We start from the raw sequence: 27750 nt of genomic DNA on the forward strand, positions 1-27750 counted from the left end.
TTTTCTCAGCCTGTTTCAGCCGCAAGCGGACCGGGAAACATATGCCACGCACACGCAATACATGGGGTCTGCACACGGTGCAGGACGTGAGGACAAGCGGCGGCACAAATCGCCCACCCAGCACCATGACATTATGTTGACTACTGTTTGTCCAAAGTATCGATGGGGCAATTGAAGCTATACCCCAACACAAATGGTGCTACAAGTAAAAAATATACGTGAAGGGTAGAATAGATAATTAAATTTCTTTTCTTATGCTGCAACGTTGAAGCCGTTTATATACAGCACTCGGAAAGGTACGCAGGACAGTGGGATACTTGTGAATAGATCTTCTCTTTCCACTTCTCATTACGTGACCGCAAAGTGGGCACACATATTCGAGGTTTAGGGGGAATACAATGGCATCACTACTTTAAGTTGAGTAGCGCTACATTCCCATTCCGAATAAGTGCGTCGGAAAGATGGCACGCGCTCCTCCACATAACTCCGACTTCTGGCTAGTCCGGAAATGGGGAACATTAAATGCAGGTCAGGCAGCGAGGCCTGATGGTAGATGTCAACATTAATTAATCATCTTGGTACAGTCCTCTACAGGCCCTACCGTTTGGCAAAATAAAAACTTCTGTAATCCACAGGCCGCTAGCCATATCGGCAAGATTGTCGATTGACCGCGCGTTTTCCACCAATCACAGGATGGCCACCTCGCCCCGGCGACACGTCATCCTTATGGTGTGCACACACACACACACACACACATAGGTGCAAATATTGTGGAAAATTTACCAAAGTCAACAGTTGGCGTTGGATGTACACTCGTAGATCAGCATGGTGGGCAGTCTTGTTTATGTGGTGGCAGCGGTTTCCTGTAAGTGCTGCATGATGGCAGCAGACCCCCATTTAACAAATGCAGTAATAAAAGGTGTTTTTCTTTGGCCTTTTTTCTTAGGCATCCTCATTTACTTTGAGCAAATCTACGGCAGATTCATGTAAGTTCTTACGATAATTTGCATTTGAATGGACAGTACCTTGCAGACACGAGGCCATAGATGTTTAATCACCAATGTAACTAAAAACTTTTTTACAATTTTCGAAAATGTGAATTTTTATACCTTAGAAGGAGATTTCTACGGCATATAAATTTGAATATCAGTGTGAAGGCTCTAAATGACTACCTCGAGTACAAACCAGTTTATCATCTGCGTACGTCGGTTTATTTTTCACATGCTTTAAGTGGAGCGAAGTCTGTAGACCTGACGCACGAAAAACAAATATTTGTGTGTTTGGGAGTTGATTTTAACCTCTCTTAAACATTTTTGAAAATGGGCTATACTGTGCGTCCTCATAAATAGCAAAACTCGTGCTAGATTTTGCCAGCTTGATTCCACTTTGAAAGGCAATGTAACTACTTGGGTAAGTTGTATGAAACAGGACTGGAGTTTGTACGACTCCAATCACTTAGACCAGAAGTGAAGAGGGAGACGAAATGGCACTGTTAATGGCACCATTGCCGCTAGGATTTGGTGATGAACGCACGATTAGCAAATCGTGACAAGAACGAAATCCTGATTATCAGGAAATTCGCAGGTCTGAATGAGTTTGACTTGAGCAGAAGGGATATCAAATGAGCTCAGCTAGTTTGGTGTCACTTTAAACTTGCTTCAATTTAAAAAACGTGAGAATGTTTTGCAATTCCGATCAGGGACGGACTGTTGATTTGTCAAAAATGACAACAAGTAAGATGTACTGGCTCCCACTTTTGCATGTAAAGGCTGAATCAAAGTGCATTCCAAGTAAGTCTTCTTATGTCAAATTGACGAATACGCATTTAGTGTCTTAATAATGGATAAAATGGACGGATTAGACCTTTATCTCATTCCAATGTTGCCTCGACTAGGCGAAATAATGGCTAATTCATCTAGAATGCAAATGCGAAAAGGCCATTCAGAGCAAGGAAGAGAGCTCATTCTAACAATTCGAAAATGTCGTAGTTTCATCGCAATAAGGTGGCGAAAACACGAGAAAATGAGAAGGGACTACGTCGATTCTCGCATCTGCCGCCGTTCAGTTTGATTTAATAACTCACATAGGAGAAGAGAGTTGTTGTAGTTGGAACAGTTTAGTAAGCGACCACAGGCCTACCTCCCACTTACTACGGTCTCTAGTTTCCCAAAAACTCGGCATAGTACTGAAGTAGGGAAATCGCGTATGGTTTAGGTAATGTAAGAAGGATGCGGTGGTTATTTATGATCTCGAGATTAAAATTCTGCAGCTACTTCATAAATTTTTATGACTTAATTGGCCTTCTCTAAATTCTAGGAAACCTCAGATCCATCCGATTTCTACATTTAGTAAATCTGATCATGCAAATATTTTACAAGAAACTTTGGTACTCCTTTCAACCTTATTTTAGTGCCAATGAAGATCTTCAGTGTAATGACAGAAGATGCAAAGTAAGGGCAGCAATCGGTGATTATGTGCGGGTTGAACGAGGGTTAGATTTTGGTATCCAAGTGAGTAATTTACCCCCTCCAACGAGTAGCCCCAAAATTGTGTAATTAAGCTTCGATTCTGTACTTTTTTTCATTTTTCGTCCCAAAGGCTTCTAACCCGCCTCACGACCCATTTTGCCATCCTAATTACAACGTCTGTCACAATTACTCAGGTAAAGTGATATGAGGCCTTGTTGCTATTCTTATGCATTTTGGAGGGTCCACTAGAGTGCTGGAAGTTGCCAAATCGAGTCTATTGTTGTTATCAAACCATCACTCTGCCCATGTCTACTTGTCGTTAAAGATGAGCGAAAGCATCGTCAAACAGTGGGCTCAATTAACTTTATTATCGTATTCAAATATTCTAAATGCCAGAAATCCTAAGTAGCTTTCACCAAAAAGTAGTGTTGGAACTTATTTGACTATTTTGTCAACATTGCCTTGGCTGCAGTCGACCAGTGATTAATTGCCCCAGGCAACAAAAGTGCACTTGCCTTACCCTTTGCGGCAAAAGTGGCACAAGCAAATGCCACAGTTGGGGATTTCGAATTTCAAGTAAACATTCAAATGGATCGTGGATTGTCACGAGGATGTATAGGCCAGCTAATGAAATTGATATGGATCACAAAAAGTGGAATTACACTTAAAATTGCGCTTACTCTGTTTTAAAAAAATGAAAGATTCTACCTATTCCCAATAGCCAACAAAATTCATCTAGTAGTTTTTACCAATCCGTTTAGAAAGGATGAAGGTCTGTAGCATGTTCAGCAGGTTTCGAGCAAGGGACTGTGTTCAACCAGTAAACCGTGGGATTCAATGAAGTGGATACTTCAATACATTCGTCCGAAATCCTTAGCTTTGAGAAGGCCTTAGCAAATAGACACCCATACATATAGGATCGGACCGCTTTCAGTTAGTTTAAACGAGTCAGTAATCGTTTTGCTTTATTTTTTGAACAGGAACGACCTTTATTAGAATAAGTGGGGATTTCAACAAGAAAGATGTGACTCGCCTCGTCCTCTCGAAAGGAAAGATGGATGCTACGCTCTTGATTCATAGGATGAGCCAAGGTAGGTAAGGAAAGTGGTTCTAGGAATTTATTTCCCTTGAATTGTATCCACTACTTCGTCCTACTTATGAGCAGGAATGTTGGCACGCTTATCTAAAAGACAAATTAGTTTTGTAGCCAAGAAGCGGTTTATTTTCCTTAACTTGGTAAACCTTGTTGGAATCTTTGTTACCTAACGTTACGTTACGAGCTATAAATGGAAATAATAATCAGCAGTTTAGGGGTCTGGTCCTATTTTAGTGATATCTCGTCGTAAGTGCTTTACTTAGTATAGGAAGCTATAAAGTAAGTACTACTTAATTTGAAAACATGTGAGGCATTCTAATGGGAAATTTGAAGGCGAAAATAACAGTAATTAGGACTAAAAACAAGCAGTTTACATAAAAGGCTTGCCCACTGCCTGCCTTAATAACGTTTAATTTGTGTTGTCAGGACGGTACCCTGGACGAGGAAGACGTATTCTCTACACGACACCCCCCGTGCTTACCATCGAAGACAACTACACGATATCGCGACCTGTTCAAATTGCTGTTCCATACTTCTCATCCTCTGTAGGTTTACACTTCTGTATTAGATTGTCAAACTGGCTTCAGAATTCTTGATCATAAAAACTTTACCTCTACAGCTTCCCAAATGCGTTGCCTACTTTGGTCCAGCCAAAGTCGAAGGTGTTTTTAATGTTGAAGAAAGTGCGGTTTCAGGGCAGGGAGGAGTTCAGCTGAAGTGGACTGGAAGTAAGTCTTGAGGTAACAGATCGGAAACTGTTTAAGGAGGCAAATAAATTCTCAGTTAAGCATTTATTGTAGACGTTCAAGTCACTAGTGCCATTAAGTTACTAATCGGTGTTTTGTTAGTAAAATGTAGTCTTAGATTTCCTGGAAGTCATCAGAAACGGAAGGTAGCAAGAGAGCAGATTAGTTGAAACTTATTTGGGTCGGTTTCTGACGCCCAGCAAGATCTCTTTGAAGAGGGATGATAATCCGAGAAAATGTTGAATAAATTGTAGAAATGGTGATACTTCAAGACCCTACAACAAATGAATTTCCGCAGCGATAAATGAGTCCATACTTAATGAAACTGTGGGGGTTACGAATGCACTTTGAAAGGGTCTTTATGTGGGTGCAATCTTTGCTTTTCATTTTTAAAAAATGAAGCAAGTTGCTCTGAAGCGGTCCTAGCAATTAGTTAAGTACGTTTATCTGTGCTACCTTACCGAGCTAACTTAGTATGTCAGCATTACGACAGTGGATAATACTATGTCTATTAGATGCCATAAATAGGGGATAAACAAAACTTTTGTCACGGAATGATTAATGATGAAGGACTGCACGCACGTGCGATCGGCCTACACTTTGTTTCTTCTTGAAGGACTACAGCGTAGTTGATTGCTACCTCAAGAGTTTCCCAAACGGAGCGGTTGTTTTTAACAAAAAATCACGATTAATATTGTAAGAATTGCTGTTGTTGCAATCAACACTGCGACAACTCGGGTCTTACATAGTTAGTCAGCATGCTTCTAAAGGACATACTTTTTCCTATTGCAGGTCTAAGTTCAGTAAAAATTCACGGCAAAGTGGTTCAAGTACCATTTGAAATTGCCTTTCTTGGAGAACAAGAAAGAGGCGAGGAGTTCACCTTCACCTTTCTTTCTTCACCCTCACAAAAATACAGTCTTTTGTTAGTTTTCATTTCACTGCTAGGAACAGTCGCCTGCGCTCAATAGCAGTCATTGTGGCCGAAATGCTGCGGACGTATTATTCTGCCTGCTTCGTGTCATTTTTAGCAAACAATTTTTGCATCTTCTCACATCCACGGCGTTGTGAGAGTGTTGAAGTAGGCTTTGCGTATGACCTGACACTAACCAAGACCAACTGCAACTTCAATTGCTGTACGTGTAAAGGACAATGTTCGCTTTTATGTACACTTAAACCAATAAGTTTAAAATTTGAAAATTACATGCCAAAAAACTAAAAAAAAACAGATTGCTACACCCATTTATTAGCAAGTTCAAAAAGGTTGAAGTCTTTTTCTTCAGAATAGATTTCAGCAAAGGTATTACGAGAATTCATGCAAAAAGTGCATGGCATTTGTGAATCTCTCCTCATGCAATGCTACTGAACGCATATAAGTAGAGTTGTCAGGCTTGGAAATGTTGTGTAACTAAGGCATCTCACATATTTATTCCGTTTAAATTTATTTGCAATTCCTTTGAGAAGTAAAGGTTATTAATGCCGATGAAATATTTAAAGGCCTTCCTGTTTACAATTTCTACTGATTCCATATTGGAACATAAGTCTTGTTCTAAATCTCTTTCTTTTTGGGAAAATTTAAACCGCTAGGAAATAGCCTAACACGCCTGGAACGTGTTGAACGGGTTGAAAGTGAAGCGAAGAAGGATTGAATTTTTCTTTTAGGTAAGTGCATGGATAAAAGTGACGACCTTCGGATAATGTCTTTTCTTGCGATTACTAATTACCCACATTTGTTGGTACAAGATTATTTCATCCCTGTACGACAACGTCCCTATAAAGGATGATACAGTTGCAGGCGTTCGTAGCTAGATATTAATAGTTTGAATTTAGGCCGCATATAAAACGAAATCAAAATGAGGCGGTCTGGTTATTTAGCCACAAACAAGTGAAATTCCCTTGGAGCGTCATTCAGGCATCCAATACGTCAAGGAAGGAGATCACTGCTAGGCTGGGGCAAAGCGCCAAGCACACGGTGTCTCAAATGATACGCTGTCTACTTTTTGACACTGTGGACTATAGGAAGACATCTAAAAACACTTATTATAATATTTTTTTTAGTGCTGATTAAACTCTTACTTGTCAAATATTTTATCAGCATAAGTGAATTCTATCAAAGCCACTTTATCTGTGATTAAATACCCATAAAAAAACAGTAAAATACTTTATTTTTCCTACACCTTTATCTAACCATTTTAAGTATATGTAAAGACCGAAGAGTTGTGCAGTCGCATGTTTAAACGGTGGACAAAATGACATCCTTATTTTTGAAAATTTTACATTTATAACAGGCATAAGTGGTGCCGCTGTGACAGTCATTGGACAGTTTAAGCTGCTACCCAGTTTTGATGTGGATTGAATGTAGCCTAAATCAAAAAAAGAGTGACGAAAGGGTGAAGTTGGAAGTTGACGGGTTGTGGGGGACAGAGTGCCTCAAAACAAGTTAACAAACTTACCTTGAGCTAATCTAACGCTTATAATAGAAAAGCACTGTGGTAATACAAAACCTAGTATCATTAACCCTTGATAATGAGGTGCTAAATCGACTGTTTTAAAGAATAGCTACATTTCTGCCATATTACTGCAGTAATTGGTGTCTCCTATATATGGAGCTGGCATTTTTGGTGTTCAAAAATGAACCCGTACAACGGGATGAGTTTGAGCTAGGCACTACTGCAAAAGCTTCAAACGTTTTGAGGCTGCTTCTAATAAGGTGGTATGATGTTTTGGTTGGCAGTCAGTGCAAATAATTACAGTGTACTCCAAAGCTGATATGATTTCCGCTTAATTACTTCTGTGAAATTACTTACAATTTTGCACCAAGGGTAGATTATCCTGCACTAGTACACTGGATGTAAAGATGTATTTAAAAGCGCATCAAATGGCACATCTTTAAAGGTTATGCCAACTAAGTGACATCAAAAGAGAACTCTTAAGATCGAGGAAAACAAATAGTACAGTATTTAGGAAAGTAGAGCCGTTTTGAAATAGCAGTAATGTACGAGTACGAATAAAGAGGGACAGTGTTTACTGTGGACGCATTGCGATCCCTGCCAGAAGATCAGAGAAGACCAAAACTTCGAGACACATGTTTCTGTTGCCGTCATTCGGAGCTCCATATATGTCATAAAGATAGTTACTCTCGTGTACTAACGACCCCGTGATGACCTCGTGGTCAAAGGAAGTGTCAGCAAAGCGCAAGCTACTTCCAGAAGGTTAGGTTTTGATGAAAAGGGAAAGACTTGAACATCAAAAGCAGAATAGCCGAAAGTTTTGATATGTTTGTAGTAAGCATATACCTTAAAATTAGAGTGCACAAAGATCCGGATAAGTTATAGTCTTGTAGTTGTGTGAAAGCTCGTAGAATGTTATTCATGTACCCCTTTACTAATTTGCATAGCACACAGACATTGTTAGTTTTTCGCCATTTAAATTTAGTGGTTTGAGATATGAACAACATTTGTGCGATACTTGCAACTCCAATCATACACTCGCCGCTTAAATTCGATCTCGAAAACTCAAATAAGATCGAAATAGCCTTTAAGTCCATTTACACTGGCATTATTTACCATCTTAATATGAGTAACCAGAGTAGCTCGAGTTAATTTCAATGTGTCACATTTGTGTGACGTATGGGCTCATATAAAAAGTCCGAACGTCACATGTCAGCAAAACTGACCGCCAACGTGCTAATAAAATCTCATTTTGATGAAATGCGTTACATACCAACAAACAGGTAAGCAGTTCTATTAAATACCTAACCCTCAAAAGCCTCTAAGCTCAGAATTCAAAATTTCGAGGATTAGTGTCTCTACTACAGGAAAATTTCATGCACTTAAAACTTCGTCACATTTTCTAAGTAAACTGACCGTTCATAACAACATGGATTAGGTATTCTTCATCACTGGCGTCAAGTCAATTCTCCCGTCTTTATTTGCTTATTCTTTGTGCAAATCGGGTACACTTGGGCACCACTTTTAGAGCCTATCCATCTAGTGTAGGTGTATTTCTCCACATTTTATGCATTAAAATGCTACCTATTACCTTTGATTTTAAAATTTTCTACCTATGTAAAGACTCATTGTACTCTTCACTAAAACACGTTGCGCGGATCCTGATTATTTAGTCCAAAGAAAGTAGAAATCCACACCGTCTAATGGGATTCAAAGTCCCCTTTAATTCCACCGCACATGTCCTCGGCAGTTCGAGGCTAATCACTTCAGTAGCCGTAGGGTCTACCCAGCCGGCATAGAGTATAGGATTGGCAAATCGTAGCATTTTATTTTTCTATAACCATCCAACTCACATCAAGTCAAGTAGAGTGGAAAATTGTGTGCATAAAATATTAGTTTACAGCTGGAAAATATCCTTGAAGCAAGTTTTGTGGGGGAAGGCTTTACGCACTGACTCGAAAGGGCCACATCACATCCACTTGGCTGTTTTACTGGTTGAGTGAATTCTCATTTACAGTCAGTGCGGATGGGTAGGTATAATTAAAATAAGCGCATTCCATTTTTTGAACTGAAAAAATCGTAAGTTTTGCCCTAAATCACAGATGGACTTGGCAAAGTGAGGGAAAAATAGCTTCAACCTCAAAGTGGGGCTTTAAGACTCCGTAGTTGAATGCAATAACTGAAGCTGTTTCCCTAATGAGATGATGAAATTTCAAGTGGCTCACGAATTACCAATTCCACAAGGTAGCTATGCAAATTTCGTTGTCTGAAGAATGTCATTTTTAGCCTTTGAATCAATGCTGGGGTATCGGTCTCATGCGTAGAAGCCCCCCACGGTGCATTTATTTGTGTTTAATTTTTAAAAGGCCACACTTCGCATACCATCCCTGATGTGTACATACTGTCTCAATGAGACACGTTTTTACATTGTTGCCAACGCAAATCTTTCGCTAGATATTATCTTGGGGGAGTGTGTAACCAGCCAAGAACGAGTGTTTCACGCACTCTTTAAGTGAAAGATGGAATTTCAGTCTACAGGGAACGCCCAAATAGAGTCTATGAAGCATACCCATTAATGTCAGGGCGATGCTACCGAATCTTCTGATTGAATTGTTGGAAGTGGCAGGCCAGCCGCTTTTGTAACAGCCAGTTAGTTAGGTGGTGAAGCATGATCTTAATTAAGGTCCCCTTGGACCACAACAAAAAAGAGAGAGAAGCAGAAAAAGTGAAAAAATTTGGGATTAATTAAAAATTTGCGTATGCGCCACCCTCTTTTAATGCACTACACAAAAGTTGCATTAATTCTTGATCAATTTCAAGCAAGAAACACTATTTTGCAAACGAATATATGCTCCTCGGTCAAATAGACAATGGGTTCTAAAACGGGACTCTTATTCACAGAAAGTTAGACTTGCTGCCTTCCTACAGCCAGTCTGGCGCCATTTCAGAATAATATTAATTCAAAACCGTAAAAAAACCGTAAAATTATTTTAGTGAGAAATGCGGTGAACAGTAGAATTAGTTCGGGCTACAGGATTTTGGACATTAATTGGTGCCTTCGTAATACCTAGGTCGTTGGTTTAACTCTTCGTTTTGGTTACGCGCGTACTAACGGACACGTCCACCTTACTTCCACTTGGCGCCATGGCCTCTGGGCTCAGCTCATCCGACATCAATAATATACACCCTACTTTAGTACAATGTCTTCTTTTGGCTTTAGGGAAGTTTCGGCACGCTACTTTGGTGATAATGGTAATCGCTCCGATCCCGTCTTGTGTAGGAACACTACGAATCTGTCAACTGTACCTATATGAGGTTGGTAATTAGGCGAACACGTGATATTTCCTCCACTTTGTTACTACCTAAAGAGAATCCAGATAGGTATAGCTGGGCAGCACTGAAGAAGAAACAAAATGGCAAGGAGGAACAGACACAAAACCTCACCCCATGAAACTATTTCAAACACCGTCTTCTACTAATTGACCCTGCTTTTGGGCCAGTGAACAGATGGTCAGCACATTTTCTCTTCCAGCACCGGCCAAAAGTCCAGATCTGGTGGATGGATGACGTTGTGGTCAAGTATTTCCTCATTTGCACGCAAATTCGATGACTGGTGCGGTCGGTTTTCTCACGCCACCGACTACGTTATGATGGCCGGCTCGGGAGGTTGACCAGAGGGAGCGCTGCGGACGGCGTTCAAAATAGAGAGAACTATGCAATGGGTTGGATATTTGGTTAACTAATCGTTTCGGTGATGCAGGCGCTAAAAGGCATGGCTGGTAGCCCTTTACTCCATCTTTACTTTGACATGTATATCCTGTCCTAGTGTTATATCTTCTTTCGTCTTCAGAGAAGTCTTGACGCGCGTCACTTACTCATATGATTTGCTATTCATGTTAGGAACTATAACAATTGACAATCATGAACATTTTATGGCCATATTATTAAACTAAAGGGAAATTAGCCATTTTATTTTGTTAACATCGGTTCAAACATGCCCACCACCTTTAAAAATTCACTAAAGTCTTCCTTGATCCATCGAATGATCATCCCCTGCATTACTTCCGGCAGTTGGTTTTGGTCTCTTTGATTTCCCTTCTAATTTCATATAATTTGGGACATCACTGCCCAGCTATTCATAGCAGTGAGTATATTATAAATAATTATCATCATTATGTAGTCCCTCTACAGTCCCCGTCTGGTCTTCTACTGCGCCTAATGGCACTCGCTACCTCAAAAGATGCCAAAGTGAGTCAATTCTGGGAGCGTTTTTTCGACCACTCTCCCCAATCTTTAGCAACCTTCCTTCAAGTTAACTAACCACAGCAACCCACCTTCTGTGGACGTGTTAAACGCCATAACCACTGACGCGTTTATTAAGGCTCATGAATATCAACATACTCCTGGCTACTATGGAAGAAGCAACTAAGGCTAAAGCATTGTGATCCCTTCGTTGACACATCATGCGGTTGTCTCGACTAATTGAGTAACTGATGCCACCTCCTCATTTTGGTGTGTTTTGCCCCACCCTCACCGTGACTTGTGGGTATAAGGAAATGTGCACAAATTCAAATCTAAGCAAAAGACAATTACCTTGTTTAATGACCTACTTTCCTTTAAGCACGTCCTTTAAACCGCTTAAACAAATGCGCTTGAAGTGGCAATGTAGCCCATTTTTATTTAAAATCACCATTGATTGCGATTTATTCTCGTGTGATACAAAGCTGGCATTTAACATCGCATGAATTTCCAGGAGTATTAAAAAAAAATATTTGGAAATGCCAAAGAAATTTAGTTGCTTAACGCGTTTACTTCACGTTTAAGACTTTAAGAGATTTAAGCTCGGAAATTCACAAATCGAACCCAATATGGTAGAAAGCTAACGGTAATATCCTGAAACTTTAATAAGACTACCTGCTAATGCATTTTTACTGCCAGAAAGCATAATGCGATTTCCATAAAAATCTTTAATGCTCAATGAACCGTTCCATTTAAATGTTTTCTCAAAAGTGAATGGTGATGATGATGACGGCACACCTTCCTTTATTAATCCATCTGAAGCAAATTGAGTGAGTGAAATACAAAGATTTCTCAGAAACATTACTCTAAAATGAGATTTTTGCCTGCCAGTTCTAGGCCAGTTAGCGTCTGGCCCATTGGCCACTAAGGAGTGGGAGCAAGAAGGCGAAAGGGTGAGCGGAGGAGGCGTGACGCTACGTACCACCTCGCCTCGCACCACACATTATACTTCACATACGCCACCCATCTGAAGCCTCTTAGCTCTCAATATGACAGCCATTCACTGGAACCGTTTCTCAGGACGCAGTGGACTTAAGAGCCGATCCTCAAGAGCAATGAGCATTGCCAGTCTCTCCTCTTTTCTCGCCTCCAGTGACAGCGAGCACGACCGCGAGCCACCCCGTTCGTCTACCACTACCTCTGCCGCTAAAATAGCTCCAGCCTTCGTGAAGACAGTGAGAGATCCAATGGAGGATGGCGAACGCCTTGCTGAGCAACTTATTAATTCTCAAAAACTCACTTCAGAACAGGTCTCAGGTGAGTGTCAAACTAACCGTACCATTCAACCTAAGGCGCGTAAAAACGACTAAACTTCTGATGGTGCGTAGCATTTTAAGTCCCCAGGAATGACGCTAAGCAAACTTTATTAACAATGGGAAAGTGGACACATTTCTGGCCTGTTAAAAGACAAAAAAGTAAGAGCCAAATCTACACAGGTCTTCAGAATAACCTTACTTAAGATCAGGAGTGAGGTAGATGCATAATCTGTCCACTATTAGAGATCAACTGTGTACTTATTGCTCTTTGGATAGCAAAGTTCCCATTTTAGCCCAAAAACCCGTACAGATTAATAAGCAGTGGAAGGGTACAAGGGAGAGGGACATGCACATGGTATCTACAGATTCGAAAGCAAATTGTGGTCAATTGGCAGTCTGGCATTAAACCATCTTTGAACCACACTGTGGAATGGCTTGTGGCATTACTGCATAAGAGTACTAGCTTCTGTGTCCAACAAGCATCTAACCTTACTTTTATGTGTCATGGTCGGTAAAACAAATTTCCGTTAAAGACGAGGACAAATAAATGATACTGAATCCCGTCTCCTCAAAGTGCAGTATGCATGTCTGAAATTCTTATGACACAGGGCGGAAAAGTCAGATCATGACAACTCCAAAAGTTATGGCCATGTCAGTTAGGGGATAATTTGTGCTACATAAAAGTGACTGCGAAATAACCTGACTAATTTCTTGTTCTACTGAAATTTACAAAAAGTTTTGAAATATGTCTAAATAAAACTGATCAAAATTAAAAACAAATAGCTGCATTCAACATTGACGCTGATGGATCTTTCCCTGACGCATCTCACTATTATTTGTTCTCTTTTCAACTGCACCATTACAAGAAGCCGGATTTTATTGGTACAGAAGAAGTTTTGTTTGATTTGATACATTTGAGGTGTAGTCTTTACAAAATGGGGCGGATAAAATGAGGTTTTTCAACATCCATCAAAATGAGGGGCAATTGCATCCACCATGGCACCGAAGAAGGTCATGGACTAAACGACTTTTTTTGCCAAACAAGTAAAAAAAGACATTAAAATCCGGACATTCTACTTCTTGAAAAGCATTCTCAGCTAAACTGTCAACAATAGCGAATGAGTGAAGGAGCAGCGCCGTTAAATAAACAACAGAATGGCCGAGAAACAATAAGCCGACCTCAAAATTTTCTGGAGTGATATATGCTTCAACTAGCATACTATACTCGGTCAAAGGTAGGAAATAGGAAACAAAGTTGAAGGTCAGTAGAGGGCAATAATTTTAGATTCTTGGGTACCTCTGAAAGGGTTCTTTGCTTAAAATAACTGCTGCATGTATTCAAGGCACAAAGAATTTTCTCCCTAGCATTACTTCTTTATCATCTAGTGCAATTTTCTGTCAAATTACTAAGTTAAACGCTTAATAAAGCCAATTTCTAAAGCCTCCTGTTCAACAAAACTTAAAGGATGGCTCTGAAGTTGTGCCAGGCAATTTTTAAATTGTCATTATTCAAAAGCTGTAAATGAACTGTTAGCAAGAGCAATGGATATTGAGACATAGATTTAAGTATGGTTGGATAACAGGCAATTTTTTACGACTCCTTGCTATTTGAAGGTAACAGCGTTTGCTGGTGCGGTCGAAATTACTCCCCACGTATTAGCAACCACAAAAGCAGTCTTTTTAAATAGAAGGAGAGAATTTCAGTGGGTACGTCAATAACTCAGCATGGCATAGAAGGCTTGGAACATTTATAAATGCTAGGTATCGAAGTGAAATCTCTTATTTCTCTTCCAAGCTTCCTTCTCATTCTCCGATTTTTCTTAATCGCAAACACATTAAGCACAGTAGGCAAAGGAAAATCGCCTTTTACAAGGCCGGCAAGCAAGTTCAATGATTACCTGGACATTCATCTGGATTCGGGCATGGCTTTTGGGACAAAATCATCTCGAACACTGAGCAGAGAAAGTCACTTAAATATTTAACCCATGTCAAATTATTTAAGTGTATCGTTTGGCGTGACTAGTTTTAAGTTCAGTTAGCTCACACAGGTAAGAAGCATACATACCATTCAGCTTTAAAATTTAGTGCCTTCATTCATAAGACTGCGCGTGGTCTTCCTTTTGCCGTGTTATTGAAGCCATCACTTTCTGCACCCTGCAGAAATTAAGCGGAGTTTCAGCTACTTCGACGAGAATGGCGACGGATTCATATCCCTCGAGGAATTGACCGCCGCTTTTGGAGCCATCGGCCTCGCCCACGATCGTGCACTCATCGAGAATTTGTTTCAAGGAGCCGATGAAAACGGTGAGATTGATGGACCTTTTATGCACTACTTTTATATTAATACCAGTAGCAGCATAGCCATTTCTGATACTAAGCATTATCTGATAGCTAAATATTGCATTGACAGCGGTAGTTCATTGCCCCCATTCGCTTTTTGTGGCTTTTGAAAGTGTCGATTAGAATAAATAGATTACTATGATTTACTAGCAAAACTGTGGTAGGAATTAGTGCGCCTTTTGGATATGATTTCCGTTTAAAATGTTCAATCGTTAAAAAATAAAAGTTAAACTTCATTCAGGATCTCTCATTAACCGTGGCAAACATTTTTTAGCCTAATGTTTATAGTGCGTTCATTTTTTCCACTTTCGGTAGTGTTGGAGGCGACAATTAAACTGAGGTGAGGTCAATTCAAGCTCTGCTTCAAATTTTGGCAAAGGATTTCCTTGAATTGCAGTGTAATTTTGAGACTGCGGTAAAAAATTGTTGGTCGCGCCTGAAAGATGCTAAGCCTAATTCTAGCAAACAGTATATACCTCACATTTCCCTGCTTTGAATTGAAGTGTTGGACAAGTTCTACTCCGAATTAACCGCTTAAAGTTTTTACTTCAGGCCTGTCTTTGTGATTTCGGTGAATTTCGGCTTTACTCACTCAGGCACTGACTTGTTTTAGCCATGAGCTCGAGTCTAATGCTGTAAAATGAGTACATAAGGCTCCGTGACAGTCTTCCTAGTGTGGTGCAGGTCGTCTTAGCAGAAAATAAGGCTTACAAGCGGTGCAAAATCTCAATTTGATTCCCTAGGTCCCCCTTTGGCTGAATATTATTTTTTCTACAGCATGCATGGAAGTTGCGAATTTGTAGGAAAACTTAAACGCCAAAGGCAAAAGTTTTTTGACACTTTGGGCAGCGATTGTTGCCGATCCAGTTAGCGGATGCTGGGAAACCTCCCTTGGCAGTTTTCAATTTGTAAATCATATAACCAAAAAAATGTAAAAAGGAAGAATTCATTCTCTTTGTGCAATAAAAATAATAGAGCAAATAAAGACTAAATTACAAGACATCTCTTCCATTGTATGCAAATGTCTCATAACATGAAAGAACACAGAACCCCCAAAAATGCAATTTTCTTTGGTTTTTATTCAGCCTTAAAAAGTACATAAACCACCAAACATAGAAATTTGAGACCTAAATATTCATAAAAAAGTAGAGTTAAGGAGCTGTTTCTTTGCTGAAGGACACTTTGTGAAATTTTTTTAGGACTTTGGAGCTATAAGTTTCATGGTATTACTTCCTCGACCCGCTCTTTCGGCGGACATAAAATGTCAATTTCCACCTCATCTCAGGAGCTTCAGAAGAGTCCTTTCTTATACAGTAGTTGGGTGCTAAATAAGAAGAATGATAAGTAATGTTACGCTTGGGTGGCCGGTCGGAAGTGATTCACGGCACACCTTCACCACTCCATAGGCGCTCTCCACACTTAACATGTATAAATGGGTCCTATTTCGTGGTCGTGTAAAGCCTCTAATTCAGCAACATGGATTCCACCAAAGCCCAAATTTTGGAGATAAAACAGCACTAAAAAAGAAAAATAGGGAATTTTATAACTGTATAATTCGGTCCAAGTCTCATTTGGGAATAAATTGTCAACTTTTACCTGCTCATTAATTCGAGAACAGCCAAGTAAAATGCAGTAAAGTTCTCTCCGAAATGAATAAAAAACAAGGCATTTCTAAAAGTTATTACTTGCCTAATTTATAACTATGCAAATGTAAATTCATCTAAGAATGAAGAAGAAAGCTAGAGTTACTGCTTCGTCGCTCTTCCACAGGCATTATTCTAGAATTGAAATAAGCATTTTATTTGACTAAAGTGGAAGTGATTCTAATTTTTTCCCAAGGAAGAAAAAAACTTTACCTCGAGAAGTGTCCACATTCATAGATTAAATACTTGTCAAAAATTTTAGGTGGTAAACCACTTTTACATTGCCTCAATGCATAAATGTGCCTTCGAGATGATGGTGGTAGAAAGTTGAGATGTAAAGTGAAAGAAGTCATTCGTTATCTGACCAAAAAGCAAAAATACCATTAGGGAAAGGTGGTTCATTTTACTTCCAATTTCTAGGCGATGGCTCGATCGACTACAAGGAGTTCGTCTCCCTTATGGCCACGTCCTTTCAAAGCCAGAACCAGGCAGGCACTCACTTCTCCTCGCGAATCGACATGTATCGAGAGGCCTTCAACGTAAGGCACCTTTACTCGCATTTCACATCCTTTCACAGTTGACTAGAGAAATGGGATGGTATTTTTGAAGGACAGGACAGGCAGAGCTTAAGTATGCGTAATTTTTAAACATTAAATCAAGCACGCAGTAAAAGTGGCTTCTCGAAACGGGTACAACAAACCGACTTAATTGAAAAGAGCAATGCTAGATCCGACTCACTTTTTAATGGAGCTAAGATTTTAATTGAAACTAAAAGCACAAAGTACCCGGATAAAGAAAACTACTCTCCGAAGGAGTAATTACATTCAATCAGCAGGAATGGAGCCTTGCCTAGATGAAGAGATAAAAACCGCGGGTGATAGGTATGAAAATCCAGGATATTCACGCTCACACTTTTAAATCATTTTAGCCATTCAAAACAATTTGGACATATATTATTCAATCAGCCGCTTTTTAGGTATTGCTCAAGCCCTCTTCATTTGGTCTGGTTGCGCGTTAACCACTTTCCGTTGATATGCTGTTGACAGCATGAATGATTGTCACTAAATTGCATTTTAACTATGCTGAGTGTTCTGTCGCAATTTTGAACATTTTTTATGGCAATATCTTTTCTTTTCCAAATTATAAGTAGGCAGGAGGCACGTGTTCAAAAAAACTATTTTGCTTTGTGGATTTGTACCGACCGTAATTACCGTGATCAAAATGGGGCAGCTTTAAGCATAAATACTCTCAATTCTCTAAGGCAATTTATGTAAGCACCTCAATGCCCTACCTCGATTCATTTATGAGAATAAATCAAACCCACGACTGGCATGGTACTACTAGATAACAATCATACCGAGATAACTCCTTCACTGTTCATTTGGAGTGATGGGCAAACGGAGTGTGGGGACACAGATACTTAATTGTCCTTTTCCAAAGTTCTCAAAAGCAGGTCCCAGAGGATGCTTAAAAAGGCAATCCAAAAAGTTGTGCCTTAATATTGCTTAGCGGAACCACGGAACACAAATTGTGCAATTTTATGCCCTCGTTAAGTTCAAGTAATCTACACAGATCTCCCTTTTTAACACGGCAATATGCAAGGATTGGGCATGCTGCAGCATGGTCCAAACGCTCATGTTCCCATCATATCTACCACCCTAAATTGCGGTATTTATTCGGAGCATCTCACATTCGGTAGATGATCTCTAGACGGCTGCTTATTTTGGCACAGCAGAATAAACAAGATCATAGCATTCCAGCAGCATACTGTCATCGCATAGCAGTGACCTTTATTCCCATAATCCCCTTCTCTTGGTTCACTGGTTCACTGGCCTCAATTCTGTTCTGGATGATCCACGACATGGATATCGTGATTAATAGGAAGGGTTGAATAAGAGGAGGAATTGCATTTTTACGGGTAGCCCATTTAAGAGAAATTACTTGAAGCCCCGAAAATGTGTCATTTTTTGCTCTCCAGGGGGATTGGAAAACATCGTTATTAATCCTTTTTCGAAGGAGAAACTTTTCACACCTGCCGTAATGTTTTTATAAAGTTAGACACTAGCACAGCCTGTTTTATGTCACTTAATGCGCTCTTGTCCATCAAAAACAACGGCAGAAACTCAGTATAGAGAGCACGGAAGATTCAAAAGAACTTTGGCTAGGCAGGTTGATCCGTGATGAATGGTCGATTTTGAACTTTGTCATCCAGAGGAAGTACAAGCTCCTTGTGCGCAGTTCCTGGTTTCGATGCTTCCGGTATTGATTGTAACCATTGTGAACGCTGGTACGGAAATTTAATTTCATTTAACAAATTCTCAATTCCTAAAATGAACAAAGTTAGTAGTGGTCAAAGAAATTGCAATGGATTCTAAAATGGCTTCATCTAGGTCAAAGCAACTTAAAGGGTAGTCCAAATGAGTCCACAAACTCAATTCTTTTGCTTTTATACCTTTTGGAGCCCCAACTCTCGCTATTTAAAAATTTCAGAAGTTTGACGTAAACAAAGACGGAGTGATAGACACAAATGATCTCAAGGAGCTGATGAAGAACATCGGAAAGCAGCTGAATGACAGGGACATCTTAGAGATGATTCTAGAGGCCGATGAAAATGGGGACGGGGTCGTCGACTATAATGGTACGCGTTCTTTTAGACAGACTAAGCCTATTTAACTACGATCTCATCTTCGGTTTAAGCTCCAGCATCTGCCCATTTCATTTCTTTCTACCTCCAAGAGATCAAAAGAAGCGCGATTATCAGAAGTAGGTCGGACCTTGGTGAAGAAGAAACAAAAAGATTCTAGCACATATTACCCGTGTTTGTAGCAATGATTTTTAAGAATGGTTATTTTGATCTTTTCTAAATACGTACTCTAAGGGAAGCAAGAAGGTGAAAACGTGTTTTAACTTGGTGCTTTGTTCTATTTCTTGCAGAATTCGTCCACATTTTCGAGCCAGACGTGGAGCGTTCCAGTGCTACATGAAGTAGCGGAGCGTATTTGTGAGAGAGTAGCCCTCAAGATATCCCTTTAACATGAATTTCTTAATTACAGTTCTACTTTTCAGAAGTGTTCTATGGTTTTTGGTAGACTTGAGGCTAACATGAATACAGCATGTTGGTAGATAAGTGCCATATAAGGTTTTTTGGGGCGGATGGTACTCTGGACAAGATTCGGATGTTCCAAAATTTCACCAAAAGAGAAAGGTGTTCCTGCACTTAACCACAGTGGTTCTGATATTTTTGTCGATTTCTGAATCTCCAAACCAAGATTTGTGTTAAGCTTGCCAGTAGTATTCCAATAAACTCCACACAGAAAGTCGAGACCACAATTTTGCAGTTTGAAGGGGTTTTAAGATGCGCTAGGTGGCATCTTCTTTCTAGCAGGCTAGGCATCTTCAAATATGTCTGACATGACCCATAAGCTGTTATTGAAAAAAGACTATTTTCGATATTCTCAGTTGAGTGGACATCAGAAATTGACTTAGGGTACCACATACAATGGTGAAAAAACTCTCCAAATCAAAAGATAAATTTTAAGGGACACTTGCCTTAAAGCCCATCAAAAAGTTGACAAATGGTCATTCACTGGAGTGTTGTAAATGCTTTGTATAAGGTGGTTCGAGAATTCACAAAGTGGCTAGTAATATTTCTCTGGTGAAAAATTGGGAGTCAAAAAATTTTCCACCAATGCGCCTCAGCTTTTAATAGTATAGGTAAGCGAAGTGGGACGCTCTCGGCAGTCGTAGGGCTAGCACCTGCTGTCGCCTTGTCGCCACTTAACCAAATCCAGACATCGACACTACAAACCGAAGCGCTCCGACAAACAAGCAGAGCTCGTCTCACTCACCTATAACCAACTCAAGCGCCTAAACTATAAAGATGTATTTTCTAAGCGCAAACAAATTAAGTAATAAGCATTTATTATTTACAGAGATGTAATTTGGACGTAAACGTTGCGTGTAGAGTGGCGGTGTCTAGAGTTCATTCAAATTAACGTCAGTGCATCTGCACACTTGAGTTCTGCAACTTCTGGAGCAACGCTTGTCCAAGGGCAACAGCTTTAATTGGGGAAAACAATAGAGTTGAGTTAAGCAAAAGTGATATAAATGTGGAAAATCATGGACAAATGACCATCTACATTTTTGCTGGTTGGGTTTATGAGTTTACCAGTGTGCAATCACGGCTTTGCAGAGCACACTGACAGTAGGTAAATCTACTCAGTGATTCCCTTCTTCGGTTCTACTCAGCTATAGTGCAATGTGAAGAGGGCAGCTGTGCTTACCATGCTGATGGTTGTAGCTAGTAACTCTTGTCAATTGTCAAGACGCCGCGATAAGAATGGGGTGGGCCATTCAATGCAATTCTACATCTTTTTCACTTATAAAATGGGGAATGAGAAAATGGATGTACATAAACAACTACTAAATATTAACCGAGAAGGAAAACACATGTAATCTTCCTAGAGAGCACCAACTTTAAAGAATCCTCCTCATTGTAAATTCCATCAGATTTTGCAAGAAGCAGTGCGTTTTCGCACTTAAAAAAAATAATCTTTAAGTTTATTGTGAATAGTAAATTATAGCGGAGAAGTCAAATTATTATTTGATTCCAGTATGTGACTCGAAACAGGCTATTTTGCAAGTCTGTTGAGCCCAAGGGCCAAATGGAAGTGGCACGGTGCTATTGCCAAGCCCTGACTTTGATGCATATCAGAACACTTGGATAATGACGTTGCTGATAAAATCTACAAAGCAACGAATTGTGTAGAATTAAGTGAGAAAATACTGCAAAGACTGGCCTTAATTTCTCACCTCTGTGATCATGCAGCAACAGACAGGGTGGCCAGCTATCCTTTAGGTAATGACACTCTGATAAAGTGACATAACCCCCACTATTTACCCTTATTTGGCCGGCAATTAACTAACAGTGAAGATGGTTTGAGGTAACTGCCTGGCTGATGACTGTATTGCAGGGAAAAGTTTTTTCACCGTTTACTTTGACAGTTCACCTGTCTTGACAATTTTGGAGGCCAGACCTTATGGAAACGTCAAAGATGAAGTTGATAGAATAGCCTTCAGTGCTTAAGCACAATCAAATGGAATACTGTGTTTTTCGAAGATTAAGGCGTGTTCTCATCCTTTCAAAAGACGACTTTTGCATAGACCAAATGCATGTGGTGAAAGTCAGCCTCTGTGACAAGGAATTAAGCCTTAAACACGATCGCAAAAGTATCGTTAGTTGATGTGCCTTTTATTTGCCTAATATTATTTGGTGGGTTCCACTTTAGATACAACCGTCACCTCCCATTGCCATGGGATGCTTCCGCACTGTCCGACATCCCCTGCAGTCCCTTCCGGTTCCCCACACGACTGTGCCCCACATCAGCGTAGATGCTTTATTTTTAAAAAAAGTTTTAAAATGTTATACCAATTATTCTGTTGAGTTTTAGTTCACTGCTACAAAAACAAAGTCATTTCTACAAGAATTAAGCGTTGTTTCTTGTATTCGGAGACAGTGGGGCACACAATTATGAAATTTATTAACAATATAAAAGAGATAAGGGGCTATAGGTATGGACAAGACACCATGGCATCAAGATCGTGACCAAAACTTTAAAGATTGCAGGGTCTGCAGTTAATACAAACAATTTTTAACACACGATTCTCTTCTTTATGCGAGTGTCGTCTTTAATCCTTCCAGCTTTCATTTCTGTCCTCTCAAGAATTTCGGTCAAACGCGAGAGGGAAACAAATAGCATGACGAACTTACATCACGGCGAGGAACCTCTTACTTGACTTGAGAATAGCGGCTACAGTAAAGTTAGCTAGGAATCCAGAGTATTGCGTTCTCTGCTAGGCGAAAGCTCAAGGGGGATCAATTGCGGAAGTGCTGCTGGGGCTGAACGATGCTTTAGGACACGTCTATCCTGTATGCCAATAAGAATTCCATAAAAAAGAATGTAAAACAGCCATATTTACTTGGTACTGTACTTAACTATCCTGACTGTTTTGATTGTACCTCTGCTCGACCCTGCATTGTCTCTGCGACTGCGTCGATAGTCTCCTAGCCCTTCTGGAGGCAGTTAATAAGTAGTAACAGTCAATAAATGGCAACTATCCCTGGAAAGAATCATGGAGCAGTATATTTAATGTGATCAGTTTGGCTGCTCTCAAGTAGCTAAAATTGATGGAACTAATTGCGAAAATAATTTTCTTTCAGGCCTTACTAATATTCGCAAAAGTCAGGTAACTGTCACAACATCTTGATCCCACTATAAACAGTTATTTTGAAGCTAAAAACAGTCGGTCTTTTTACCGATTTCTTCGCAGTTAAGTCCTCACATGGTCATAAAACGTTAGACTGCAATAAAACTTGCTTAAACCATAACCTCTTAGCCAAAATCTGCGCACTGAGTAATGACTTTTAAAGATAGTAGAAAATGTATTCGCAATTTATTTTGTTGCAAAATTATACTAATTGACTCAAGTATTATGCACGCAAAATCCAAAATTTGATAAAATGTCATTTTCGGAAACAAAATTTTGGATCTAATGCCAGCTCCTCAAAAGGACGTCAACTACCGAGACGGACAGCAGTAAAATGCATGGTTTGCTTTGGTTGCTATAACCAAAATAATGATAGCATCAGCTCATCTCCTGTCTTCAATTGAAGTAAAGTTATTGTGCAAACACTTGTGATGGAAAAAATTAATCCCCTAAATCAGCATTTGAGTAATTCTATGAAATAATTTTTACTATCAAATTTAAGTAGGTAATGTGTGCACGAGACTAGAAATGAGAATGCATATCAGGCAAGTTAGCCTTTGAATGACGAAATCGCTTGTCATAGCGACGACTGAGATCTGCAAAAGAGACTCAACTGTCCTTTTAGACTTCCTAGTATACCTACTCCTAGCTAACAGCTTCAAATTTTATTTAGTAACCTAATCCCTACGGCCCCCTTTTGAAGAGCCAATGAGGATGGACGATTGCGTTTTAAAGTCTTGTGGAAGTATCAAGATCTTTTAGACAAAATAATCTGGATTCGAACTCTTAATAAAGTATTAAAACCCCACTTTTGAGTTTGACACTCACCAACACAAATTTTGGCCTTATTCATTAAAACCAAATTTTTGCAGACCTTTTCCAGATGAATTAAAATCAGGGAGATCAGATTCAAAAAGAATAATTAGGAAGAGGGTAAAATTTTCTCTGAAGGAGTTGGTTCAAGTTGTGCTTGTTAGTCCCAAAGGAAGTTATGCGCGAAAGCCTAATTCAGTGATTGAGTTACACAGCAAGAGATTGACGACCCGGACTATCCACGCACAAAATGAATGAGACATAAGTGCCATAGGGTGGCGACCGACTGCACTTGGTAAAAATTTTCTCCTTCACATCATCTGTGTAAGGGTGAACAAAGTATTCAAATAAGCGCCTATCTGTCAGGCAATGCCGCAGTAGAGGTGCACTGAGTTTTACATCCCATTTTCCATTAACGTTTAACGAGGTGGGGTGAATTTTCCTGAAACTTGTACTATTAATCCTCAGATAAAAAGCAGATGCAGACACTCAGAGGTTTCATCATTCTATTGTAATCCTAACGCTTTCAGTAACCATCTGGGCAGTTTAAACGCCGTCAAGAAATCAAGGAGAAATACAACCACCCTTCGTTACTCTAAACTCAGTTAGCCCATTTGCAACACCATTTGATGCAGCCACCGCAACTTGGTGAAGAACACGTGTCACTAATATGTCACGCTAGTGAAACGTGCAGTGAATTGGTATTTCAACCACGAAAGTACACAAATTTGTCAAAATTTGCCAGAGCTTTTCTACTTACTTTATGATTGCATGTCATAATTTTTCGCCTTTATCGGAGGAAAAAAATTCATTTTGAAATGTTTCTTACTTATATGCAGCAAATTTGAAAAAAAGTTGACTACAGTGTCGTTTACATTTTTAGAGCTCAGAAATAACTTTGTTCGCTGTCTTGACTCATCTGCATGTCATATGAATGCTAGCACTTGATGCCATCTAGGAAACCATACTACAATTGAAGGACAAATTGTCACAGAATCTTCAATTCAAAACCAACATCTTGTATACAAAGAAATCGCTCATAAAAGTTAAATGATTTTAAAAAGATTAGGCCTGCAGCAATGCTTTTCCCTTTGAGGACGTTACATCTGTGTCGCACCTCCAGTATGAACTAGAGAATTGGCAGCATCGGTCACCGCATATTCGCTCGGCGTACTCCTCTGTTTCCTTATGGATTTATAAATTGCTGCGGACAGTGCTCTTCGTCCACTAAATGACATGCCAGATTCCGCTGGTTCCAGTTCCGATTCCTTCATTGCCTTAGACTTGGCCAAAAGAGTTAGTTTGCCCTTCGTCTGGGAGTCGGACTGTCGATGGTTGAGGCGTTCGGCGATTTCGAATGCGATTTTAGTCCGGTAATGTTTAAGTCTGTAACTTATGCCCTTAACTTTGTCAAAACGCTCGGCAATTGCGGTGCGATTCTCTACCACCGAAGTCGTCATTTTTGGGAGTGGCCAAGGGCGGTGTAGATGTGTGGACGCCTACTCTTCTGCGATCAGCAGCCAATCAGGTGGAGCGGTAACATGTGACCTGCCAAATTTAGGTTGGTTGTGAGTGGACAGTATGTTTGTAGGTGTATTGGCCGATGGCTAATGAATGAATTTGAATTTTACCACATAAAGATCATGTATGAACGACTACGAGGCAAAACCAGGAACATTCAAGCAGGCGTTTGGCTTCTACGTATATCCATTGACCTTAAGCAGAATAAAACGGAACAATCGGATTATAGTTACTTTATAAATCGAGGTGTTGGGTTATTTTCGTGGATCGGAAAAGGCATAAAATGAATTAACTTCGATGTCTTGAACTCAAAACTTAGTACATTGATGCACCGTATAACACGCTGATTGTTTAACATTCAGTTTTGGTGAAGAGCAGCTTCTGTCTTGGTTATTGTACCACACTGGGTGGGCTATGCCAGAAGCCCTAGTACCTTCTGTATACCGATTGTACATATTCTGCCTCAGTATTACGTCTCCTTTAGTCTTCAGGGAAGTTCTGAGACGCTACACACCGACGACTTAGTAAATGAACACCTTACGAGTACTTGTACTAGGTAGGCGAGTTGGTTTGTGCAATTGCTTCTGGAATTTGAGAGTATACTTTAAGAAAATCACGATGATATTAAGAGAGACTTGCCTATTAAGCGGGTGAAAACTTTGAGTAAAGTAGGTCACTCTGGCCACTATTTACGAATAAAAGGTGAAACCGTTCCAATTAAATACACAACTAATAAATCCAAGATGAATTTAGTGAAGCAAAAGAATTGCATAGATTTGATATCTCATGTACATGTGTACTTAGTTCTATTGAATCCTGCTTGCACAACCTTTTGTTATGCTTCCAAATACCTCTGCACCAAATGGATAAGTATTCCATACTGCTTTAACCGATCGCAATTCCAAAAAAGACTCAGATGGCGCGGAGCAAAAAAAGTGGTAGTTAGACCAGTGTTTTTTAGGAAACCAGCAGATTGAAGCAGAACGCGCAACACTAATTTTCTGAAATTACCAAGATTATGTGAAATTTCATTCACTGCTGTGACACCATGAACCTTTCATGAATTCCAAAGAAGTCACACCAGTCTTAAAAATGATTCACTAGTAAAGCACAGAGGAGATAAAAGACCTTGGTTGTGGCCGGAGCACAGCACAATCTGCGGCGATCAAAGAGCTAAAGCAGTTAAACATAAATTTATACAGGAGAGCACATCATATGCATGCTATTCTTTCAGCACATTAAAGCATATGCAATTCCAACAATCGGGTATAAATTGGGGTAAAGTTAGATGACATTAGAATGATTTTCGCCAATGCAAATTTTGCCATGCTGTTCCATGTAGAAAACTACCACCGAACATTGGGGGTGCTTTAAAAGCCCAATGTAATACTTATGTTGCTTTAATGTACCTTCCAAGGAGGAGGTGAGGTTACAATTTGAATCTGATGACAGAGTCGTGGTCTCCTAAGCCTGAGCGCGATTGCGGTTCCTCCCCTCCCTAAACTTTGTACTTGTTCTCCCAATTTATTTTCCCCTAATGAATATGTCAAAATTAAATCAACCCGGTTGTTCTAAGAGCACTAGGAATAGGGAAGAGGGGACCTGTGAGTCTTGCTCTACACCCAAAGCCACAGAGTAGTTATAGAGTGATTGCTAATCCCAAAAGTTATCACATGATGAATTCTGTAGCTATAACAGTACAAATCTACTTAATAATTTCACTGCACACAAAGCGCTTTATATAGCAGGATATGATAGAAGAAATATTATGACAGAAAACAAATCCAGATAAGTAAACTTAAAATATTGGGATGTTTCTGTAAAACAAATGCAGTCATAAAATACGACAATGCTATATGCGTAGATAATCACCTTCGAACCCGTTATTAAAAGCTATCATACTGTGAAGATTAAGTTTAGCAAAGTTAAAGTTAAGTGTCAAGGCCGCACGTGTTCCTCTCCGCGTTTACGCCTCTGAAGATGGCCAGTCCGAGGACACGCCACGCCTTGGCCGAAGTTCGTCGCAGAGACGAAAATAATGTTAGTTTCCCACCAGAATTTGATTTGTTTCCGGTCCTTTATGTGATTGCTTGTGGGGCATACAGTTTTGTTAAAAGTATACCCATTAGGTTATTGAAGCGTACTTAATGTGACGTGGACGAACTGTCTGTCCATCATTTTCGGAATTTTGTGGCTGAAAATCTCTCACTTACGCCACTTTGTTTTATGTGATTTTGTATGCAGGAAATATGTGTTTATCGTGGACGGATTTGAACCTTTCCTTTTATGACTTCATGTACTAGCTGATCCTGTTAAAACCTAAAGCTGCAGTAGAACTGTTCGATTAATATGGATGCAATGATAACTTGGACTCCCTAATATAGTTCTGCTTTGAGTGTGGGGCTCCGAATCCACAGTGGGCCAGTGTTACTTACGGCATCTGGATATGCTTGGAGTGCTCTGGAAAGCATCGCAGTCTCGGAGTGCATCTCAGGTAACCGTATTTCATACTACTTATTGGATCCAAATCCTTATTCTGCTTGGGTTAGTGAAACGTCCTAACATCTCTCCAGCTACAGTGTTCATAATTTACAACGTGGCAATTGGGGGGCTCGCTTTCGTAGTCCAACTCAATGATACCGAATAATAGGCTTTCTAAAACTTTTATGGGTGATTTTTATGGCGCTTACTTCTCTCCACTAAAGAACATATTATGGTCCATCACAGCCATCTAGCTGTTTTATTATTCTGGTGTGACACGAACTGCCTCTCTTTTGTCCCCCCTTTCTCATTTATTCCCACCCCCTTTTTAATTAAGTACGTCATGTACCCGTGGCGTGCTGTCACGTGT

The 27750-nt window shown here is 39.8% G+C and overlaps 4 protein-coding genes across 4 annotated transcripts in view; 3 read left to right on the plus strand and 1 right to left on the minus strand. All coding sequences in view use genetic code 11, as the record gives it.

Moving 5' to 3' along the window:
* Positions 1-1678: 1678 nt before the first annotated feature.
* EGR_04602 (hypothetical protein) lies at positions 1679-5281 on the plus strand (the record flags this gene model as incomplete). The annotated part of the gene is made up of 4 exons (XM_024493851.1): positions 1679-1790; positions 2317-2450; positions 4133-4292; positions 5103-5281. The coding sequence occupies 4 exons, from the start codon at positions 1679-1681 to the stop codon at positions 5279-5281; spliced, it is 585 nt and encodes a 194-aa protein (XP_024351779.1).
* Positions 5282-12048: 6767 nt separating this feature from the next.
* EGR_04603 (Calmodulin) lies at positions 12049-19282 on the plus strand (the record flags this gene model as incomplete). Its single annotated transcript, XM_024493852.1, has 5 exons — positions 12049-12316; positions 14476-14619; positions 16719-16837; positions 18789-18936; positions 19233-19282. The coding sequence occupies 5 exons, from the start codon at positions 12049-12051 to the stop codon at positions 19280-19282; spliced, it is 729 nt and encodes a 242-aa protein (XP_024351780.1).
* A 4303-nt stretch (positions 19283-23585) lies between these two features.
* EGR_04604 (hypothetical protein) lies at positions 23586-24838 on the minus strand (the record flags this gene model as incomplete). Its single annotated transcript, XM_024493853.1, has 2 exons — positions 23586-23698; positions 24496-24838. 2 exons carry the CDS (start codon positions 24836-24838, stop codon positions 23586-23588), a joined length of 456 nt encoding a protein of 151 aa, XP_024351781.1.
* A 2041-nt stretch (positions 24839-26879) lies between these two features.
* The window catches only part of EGR_04605 (ADP-ribosylation factor GTPase-activating protein), a gene marked incomplete at both ends in the record, with an annotated part of 17095 nt that continues 16224 nt past the window's right edge, over positions 26880-27750 (plus strand). Inside the window, 2 exons of the mRNA XM_024493854.1 lie at positions 26880-26939; positions 27284-27393. Of these exons, the coding sequence (XP_024351782.1) occupies positions 26880-26939; positions 27284-27393 (170 nt within the window). The remainder of the gene's footprint in view (positions 26940-27283; positions 27394-27750) is intronic.

The sequence above is a fragment of the Echinococcus granulosus genome, assembly GCF_000524195.1.
Source record: "Echinococcus granulosus chromosome Unknown EG_S00029, whole genome shotgun sequence".
Taxonomy (NCBI): domain Eukaryota; kingdom Metazoa; phylum Platyhelminthes; class Cestoda; order Cyclophyllidea; family Taeniidae; genus Echinococcus; species Echinococcus granulosus.